Consider the following 8,836-nt stretch of genomic DNA (forward strand, 5'->3'; position numbering starts at 1 on the left):
GCGGATGCAAATGGTGGTTTAGGCGGTGTACGTTGGCAGCAGTGCTGGGAGCGAATGCAGATGACAAGATAGGTTACCACTGTGTGCTTTTTTAACTCTTCGTTTTTTTATATAATTAATTAGTATTATTTTTTTAATTTATGACTTGTTTTTTTCCCTTTTATTTATTTTTTATAATTTTTTTTAAATAAAACTTTATTTATTTTTATTTTTATTTTTTTTAAATAGCCAGAAGCTTAAATTGGCGGAAACTAGCAGAATGGAGAACTCCAACTATGTAGTGAAACACTTGATTACATGGCAACAAATTTGACAGAAGTTGATGGTCAAAGACCGGATCAGACTAGTTCACTATAGCGGTTCAACGGCCAGAGGATCGAACAACTCTAATAGCAATGTAACAAACAAAGTTTGTATACGCAGCAGACTACTTTAGAAGATCTAAAATATATAAACATCCATGATAGGACAATAATATATTATAAAAGTATATTTGAATACAAGTGAGATGATTGAGTTACAAATGAAAGTCTGCTTTATATACCTAGGCAGGTACTCTTTCATGAATGGTCATGTCCTTAGGGACATGCCTATTGATTAACTAATTACTATTTAATTAACTATTTCTTCTTATTATTATTATATTTATATTTTATTCATAACAGTTAAAATGTAGGAACTTTGAACACAACAATGACCACTAAAAAGTTGAAAGTTAAAACATTTATGTTGTAACTTTTCAAATGGATTTCATGAAAGTACACGTGAGGTTCTGGTTCAACACAAATGACATTTTTGCATTTTCAATCATATTTGATTGTTTCATTCACTGTTTGCATCAAAAGATAATAATTATAAAAGGTATGTAATTGTAGGCTGAAACATATGCATTAAACCAATAGTTTGAGAAGGCAAGTAGCTACAATAGTATATTGGTACACTTACTTTTTGATATAATATACAAGAAATAACCTGGGTTGCAATAAATAGGTTGAAAGCATAGAACAACTGATATTTCTATATGCTTGGTTTGTTATATAAATTATAAAATGGAAAAGCTTTTGAATTGATAGTCTGGACAGGCATTTCAATTTGCAGCAGGCATATTAATCCATCTTTAAGTGATAAACTTATGGAAAACTAAGTCACCTGACACGGGGATTCGGGACACGTAGGATTCGAGTTTCGTGGTGTCAGATTCGGGCACGCTGACCCCCCGGAACAGGACACGTTATATATTATTTTATTATATATATATATATACATATTTAAAATATATATATATATATATATATATAGATATATTAAAAATTAGATATTATCATATTTCTTACACAAATTTATTGATTTCAAACATAGATCTTCATCTATAACTATTAGCATGCACAGTACATACAAAATTCAAATAAATGTCAGTGGTACTGGTCACATAAATGATAAATCTATTAAAAATTTAAATCATGATTCATAATTCATAACTGAAAGACAACTTACAACTACAAGATAGTAAGATAAACACATTGAGAATTGTAGTTTTCTCATTAAGTCATCAAATCAAAATGTGTTACATAGGTAGTGTTGGTGCAATGCCAATGGCAAATAGAAATAGAAAATATAAAACAACTACAGGTATACAAGCCTCAAGGCATCAATCAACATCAGAATCAACATCATTGTCCCCATCATCATGGTCCCCACATCTCTCCTCTGCATCCTCCTCCTCCCCTGTATCCATAGTCGCCTCTGCATCTGCTGGTATGGAGGTTGACCCCTCTAAGTCATCAAACCTAACAGGCTCTAGCACTGGATCATTGAGATCCATGTTGGCCAATGCCAACTCAACAGTGGTGTCCAGACCCATTTCATCAGGAACAGTGTTACTTGGGAGCGGAAGCGAAAGCGGGGAGTGGGAGCGAAAACGGGAGCGGGAGTGACATATTCAGAAGCTCTTGGTTTGGTGCTCTTGATTAAATACGAGTTCCATACCCTAATACATGACAAAATTCAATGGAAACATTGCAATCCCCCAATCCTAAAATCCTGAAAAACTGATAAGTCTGCTGGATTTTGAATGAAATCTAAAATTCTACTTTCTCCATATGAAATCCAATGAGGCCGGAACCACTCAAACATCCTGAGTCATTTCATGGTAATGTTAAAAATTTAAGTAAAAGGATGAAAATGAAGATTAAGGAGAATGTCACTTTTACTTTAAGAATTTAACATTACCATGAATAGCATATCAATACTAGGGCCTAGACTTGATCATGAAGCTGCCAAAATGCTCTACTCCTTGCTGCAACAGCACAAATCACTTGCCAACAGCACAAATCACTTGCCAAACAAAAATATTAATGAGCAAACACGCCCTTTTCTTTCCCGCATTGAGCTTAGCGAGTCCTGGAAACAGGACACGTGTCCCAAAATCGCGACACGCTTTTGGAAATCGTGACACGACCTCAGATTCGACGTGTCGGAAACGGACACGACGTGTCATATGATTTGGACACGAATCCAGACCAAATTGTGTCGGATTCGCTGGATTCGGGATTCGTAGGGGGTTTAGGACGAATCCAGTGACTTAGATGGAAAATTATTTGGTCATTCACTTAGAGCATACCCATAATTTTCTTTATCCCCCATCTGTTAAGCATTTTGGTTTTGTACAATGCTAAAACAACTACAGCTGTATTCGCAAGAAAGGTCACTACTTGCTTAGCTTCATAAACATAACAAATGGTTGAACTTGAAAAACAATCTGGTTTGACTGCTTCATACTTTATAAATTGCTTGGTTTGATGGTGATTTTGAGCCAGGCTATTTTTAAATAATAGAGGTATATACGAGTTAAATTCTGATTGGGTTACTGCTTTCAAGATTGTCACCAACAAAGTAATTATTGAAGAAAGTATATCATTTGAATGTTTTTCAGATGAGTTTCATTGATGTTACGGCAAGTTTTATTGACTGAATTGAACAATTACATTTATATTTTGGCTATCAATTGAAGTTAGTGTGCCTGGATTCATGCTTATCATATTTGTATTTCTAGTTATGTTTAATTCTGCCTGGACTCCTGCTTATCTATTGACCAGGTTACTGCTTGCAACGAATGCAATTCAAAGAAAGGCCGCAAAACCCTGGAGGAGGCAGAAATGAAACTGATTAGGACTCCTAAGGTTTTTAAGATTCCCCTTCTGTTGAACTATTTGGTTGTTATTTCTTAGAAGCATTTTGCAGTTAGTTTTGATGCATGGCAGAAAAGGTTTCTAACGGGATGTAAGTGACCATGTAGGCACCTAAAGATCATGATGCGTGGGGTATACCTTTAACATATGCAACTTACAAGCTGCTGAAGTATCGAGAAAGGATGCCCGATGAGTGGAATGATTACGTATCTAAACCATTGTTTGGGTCATGATATTTATTACTGTTCCGGATGTAAAATAGGCGTTCTGCTTGGTTTCTTTCATAATATGCCAAGCTAGTAAGATATCGATTGTATAAAATAGTATAATACCAGATCAAATCCAACAGAAATAGCCTCCAACTTGGCTCTGTGACTTTCACATCTGTATAATCGAACATGTAACTTGGATTACCAAATTAAATAAACCTCAAGTCAAATTGAGAGGAAATTATGAAAAAAAAATTCAATCTCATTTATTAATTGAACGCTTGGCAAAACAAAGAGATCAGGAATCGTCAAAGATCATGTTGAGCTGTGCTGTGCATGCTTTAACAGTGCATATAGTATATGGCCTCCAATTTTTTAAGTTGAAAATAACTTCATTAGTACTTGGATTGTTATAATCACATGACAGTAATAAGTGGGTGGTGTAAGGACCATATCCAGACTGTGTACATTTTTTTTTTTTTTCGTGGTAACCTAGAATATTTAGAAAGTGTTGAGGGACAAATCCAAAACATTATCAAAACGAACAAGCACAGTTCTTAACAAGGTGTTACTTTGCGCCTAAAACAAATGAGTAAATCAAAATGTCATACCAAAGAGCTTGCTCAAGCGCCCTGAACATATGAAGAATTAGAAAGGAACACAGAATTCGAGTTATGATCAAGCACGTATGTAAAAAGGAATTTCTTTGTTCCTAGAAGGAATAACAAAATAGAATCCATAGATAAAGGCTTCCTAAAACTCTCTGAACCCATGTACCTCTTCTACCAAGTTCTAAATATCCAGTAAACCATTCTCACAGAACTCCATATGATGCCTCCATCATAATTGTTCACTCTATGATTTATTTCCTACTTATTTACCTTATGTACCTTCAATTGGCTCATCACATACTAAGGCTCCAAAGGCTGCAAAATTTCAACTTTCGAAAACCTATACCACATGTTTGTGCTGAATGTTGTATATGGATGGAATTTGTGCAGGGATACTTCTACATTATATGCTGTTACAGATAAACAGTATATAATATAAATTCATTTCATTCCAAACCCTTCACCCGGCTGCACAATGGTTGCTGCTTCATTGTTGCTAAGGGTACCATTTAATATCAGGTATAGACAAAAAGGTACCATTTAATATCAGGTATAGACAAAAACATCGTTGCGAGCATTCTTCAACTAATAAGTAACCATATTCATAAATGAGCTAGAAAGGATGCACCCATAATCCAGTGGCAGTATCATGCCAAAACTCTGCTAAATAAAAACGGTGGCCAACAAGCACAATTTAGTGGCTTTTGGGTGAAAACACAATGGAAATACGTCTTCTGACTCATTATGCCCTTCCACCTTCACAACCCCAGCTTAGTGGTTTCTGGGTGAAATAACAACGGAAACATGTTTCCTAACTCAGTATACCCTTCCAACTTGAGCCATTATTTTGTTAATCACTAAAATCACCCCTCAAAAATCACTGGAATCACCCCTTAAAAATTCATGGTTCAATTTGCATTTCTTCTCTCACCAAGCACAGCAGATTTTTTTGTATCATCAAAAATAGCTTGAATGGAATCCCATAGCTTCTTCTCTGAGCAATCAGTAGAACTACATTTACTATTGAACATTAACTGATACAAATCATAGAAGGAAATTCATATTGCCATTTAGTGAAGGCAAAACAAGCATAAACTAGTTCGTTCAAGTCAGTAAACAACATCCAGAGTTTCCTATCGATATATGATGTGTAACTAAATGTTATAATAAACTAAGAAATACCAAGCCCAGGGATCACCTGCAAATATTATACAATTGAGTTTACATTGCATGTCTGAAGAAATTGAGTTGCCTTTGGCTACCCCAGGAATAATGGTTTATACTACACTTGTCCCATTACAAATAATGGTACGAGTAACTAGCCCTTGAGATTACTTCTCTCCCATAATAAAACAAAATTGAAGGACAGTTAAAAATTTATTACAAATTAACCAGTGCCTATCTGTCATGGAATTTGGGACTAATGACCCACAATAGGCTAAACTCTCTTCTATATAAACTATCTATAATGACTGAAACTCGGGACCATCTAAAAAGTATATACACACAGTAATACAGCATAATGAGTCACTGAAAACCTTTACGTTTTAAGAAACCTGCATCGCACAATTCAACATGTCAAACGTATGCTAATATTTAATTTTTTTTTGCTTGCAGCATTTGCAGAACTATTGCACGAAATATTATAGACACAAATGGTCTTAGTAACCAAAAGGCTAGAATGTGAAATTCAAACTTGAAAGCACTATTTTGCTAAAGCATACAACAAAGCTGTCAATATAAATTTTTCTTCAAAAGATTAGTTTTCTTGCCAACTTTATAATAATTGGAATATCTGTAACCTCCTAAACGTGTAAACTAAACTAGAGTTTCGGATTGGAAACAATACCAAATCGATCGGATACTGTCTCTGCGGAAGATGAAGCCTAAGTTAAATCATGACAGAACCTTCAGAGACTGCAAATAATTAAGCTGCATATCTGGCAAGCAAACATCTAACAAGCAAGTGTTGCATTCGTCATACACTAGAAGAAACTTTGTGTACATATATTTTGACCAAAAATTATGTATCATTGTTATATCCATTCTAATTTTGCATGTGTATAACTAAACTAACCTACACAGCAGCTTCATCCTTTGGTTTCACTTCACTGGCAACATTTGGTTCCTTTAGTTTTCCAGTGCGCAAAGCAACAAGGTCCTCACTCAAATTGCCCTTTTCAAGTATGTCTCGAAAGAGCTTCTTGGCCTCCTCAGCTCTCCCTTGTTGGCCAAACCCCTCTGTTAGTATCTCATATGTACCAACATCAGGGTTTTGGCTTCCATCCACCATACGTTCAAAGAGTTTTTTTAGCTTCATCATTTTTGCCTTCTTTGCATAAAAGACCAAACCATTTATTGTAAACGCTAACATCTGGCTTTAAACCACCTTCTATCATATTGGCAAATATTTTCAAGGCTCCTTCCACCTTACCCCGCTTAGAAAACTCATTAATCAACATCGTATATGTCACTGAGTCAGGTTCTCTGCGCTCGGTCACCATCTCCTCGAATAACTTTTCAGCTTCCGCAAACATACCCTCTTTGAAGTAGGCATCTAGCAGCGTGTTATAAGCACAAGCATCTGGAATACAACCCTTCTCAGTCATGGATCTAAAGAGCTTCTCGGCCTCCTGTAATTTTCCCTGAGTAATGTAGCCATTCATGAGAATGGTATATGAGGCGGCATTGGGGCTCAAATTACTTTCAGCCAACTTGTCTAGATACTGGAGGGCTTCCTGCAACTGGCCGGCCTTGCAGAAACCGTCCATCACAGCATTATACGACATGACAGTCCACTCGAGCTTCTCCGGAATGAAGTCAAAAACGTCCAATGCCTTTTGAATCTCCCCCGCATTGAAAACCCCCCAATCAAATTACAAAATACTGGCTCACTAAATATGGAACCCCTCCTCCTCATTTCCATATAAAGCTCCTCTGCCTGCTTCATAGCACCCCCCTTGCAGAAACCCTCAATAGTAGCAGCATATGTAGGTGGATCGGCCCCGTGGCACTTTTCAAGCATTTCCCAGAAAAGCCTCATGACCTCCTCGTACTTCTGGAGTCTAAAATGGGCCTTCATCAAATGATTGAATGTCACATTACTGGGTGTCATTTCAGCTTCATATATGGTCTTAAGCATGTTGAAGGAGGCATCCATGTCTAGTTTTTCGCAATGTGTACTCAAAACTATATTGTATGTAACAAGATTGGGAATAACACCAGATTGCTTCACAAAATTGAACAGGGAAACCACATCAGCATGTTCACCTGCTCGGTGGAGGGCGCCGAGGACGGAGTTACAGGTGAAAACGGTGGGGCGAATCCTAGAAAACATGGCTGCCTTCACGCCCTCTATCGCCTCCTGCAGTTTGCCCGCCCTGCACAGGGTTTGGATGCGGTTGTGGAGGCTCAGCCTGTCCCCCACCAGCACGTTTATCAACTCAGGGAGGTTGGGATTTCTCTGCGCCTGCTGCCAGGCGTAATCTCGGTTACGCTGCAGTGCACTCAGGGGAGGATCGATCCGCAGCTTCCTCTTCCTTCGTCGCCTCTCCGCCGCAGCGTCCAGTGCCGCCTGAGACATCACCACGCCCCGCATGGCCCTCCGCCCACTAATGCACATCTCATGCGCTAACACGAGCCCGAACCTGCCTTCAACAACAGCCTCCTGTAAATCCCCATAGACGTTGCTGCTACTCTCCAAAACGACCTAAACCCTCTGTTAGACTCCGTCTTGCTAGTCTGTTGTCTTGAAAAAGAGGCTAAGGCAAATCTCTCCCTTTTGTATCACGTTTGGTTGCCCTCTGGTCGGGAATGAAAGGCTTGTTGAAGCAGTTGGGCGTGAGAATTGAGGAGGCAACTTTTGTCACGTGGTTTCCAAGCATGATATTGTTCCTAGGATGCTCCTTGCACCGGTTGAGTAAATTGCTAAGCCCTTTACTACTATTTGTTCTTATTGGCAGGGCATAAATGTGCCTGATTCTTTAATTCAAGATGCTGCCAGGACTCTTCTGAATCAGATCTTTGTTTCTCCAAGCAACCCATACAGACCTTTTGGCACTTACATGCTTTGCTCAAGCAATGGTGCAGCTTGTATTCAAAACACTTAGACGGTTTTGGAAATGCTTAGTTTGACTATGCCAAGCCAACAAACTTCTTTGGATGAGATTGTACAGGCCTGTCTTTCAGAGCACATAAGGTATGATTCTGTTTTGGAGGAGGGTTTGCAAAACTCCATAAGAGGGATACAATCAATAGAGAATTCCAGTTCAGAATCCCCTTGCGAGATGGGTATCTTATTGCAGCTTGAAGCTATTGGCGTTGGAGCTCAGGATGACCTTGGACAGTTAGCCTTACACAGAGGGAGCCTTCTAGTGATAATAGATATCTACTTTGAATTTCTGAATAATCTAGATGCGGTTAATTTGGCACAATACCTGAAGGTTGTTTTGAGATTGATTGATGTCTTGTGTCATTGCGTTGCTGCTAGTAAGCATTGTGTACATATTGTCAATAGACATCTCTGGAAATACACAGAGCCAACATATCAGCGATATATGGTTCGCATTATCTTCATGGTGCCGGTATATGCGACAATGTCATTCATGTCTCTGGTGATGGGCGATAAATCAATTTACTTTAATTCGATTCGGGAAATATATGAGGCATGCGTCATATATAATTTTCTTTCTCTATGTCTAGCATGGGTGGATGGTCCAGGTGCTGTAATCACAAGCTTAAGTGGCCGAGTATTGAAGCCATCATGGAATCACATCCCTATAGTCTCAGCGTCACTATTATATTGACTTGTTTCAGCACTAGATGAGTC

At 38.1% G+C, this 8,836-nt stretch overlaps 1 protein-coding gene and 1 pseudogene across 2 annotated transcripts in view; one reads left to right on the top strand and one right to left on the bottom strand.

The window, feature by feature from the left end:
• The window catches only part of LOC149183430 (uncharacterized), a 306,545-nt gene extending 303,068 nt beyond the window's left edge, over positions 1–3,477 (top strand). Inside the window, exons 6-7 of the mRNA XM_089418727.1 lie at positions 3,096–3,179; positions 3,296–3,477. Of these exons, the coding sequence (XP_089274853.1) occupies positions 3,096–3,179; positions 3,296–3,421 (210 nt within the window). The 3' untranslated portion in view covers positions 3,422–3,477. The remainder of the gene's footprint in view (positions 1–3,095; positions 3,180–3,295) is intronic.
• Positions 3,478–5,157: 1,680 nt separating this feature from the next.
• On the bottom strand, positions 5,158–7,634 carry LOC149183431 (uncharacterized; annotated as a pseudogene). Its single transcript, XR_016257181.1, has 2 exons — positions 5,858–7,634; positions 5,158–5,564 (listed from the first exon to the last, which is right to left on the bottom strand). The product of XR_016257181.1 is annotated as an uncharacterized LOC149183431 (transcript).
• Between the last annotated feature and the right edge of the window lie 1,202 nt (positions 7,635–8,836).

This window comes from Pinus tabuliformis, chromosome 3_2, assembly GCF_031772625.1.
Source record: "Pinus tabuliformis cultivar Carrire ecotype Pingquan chromosome 3_2, CPIR1, whole genome shotgun sequence".
NCBI lineage: Eukaryota > Viridiplantae > Streptophyta > Pinopsida > Pinales > Pinaceae > Pinus > Pinus tabuliformis.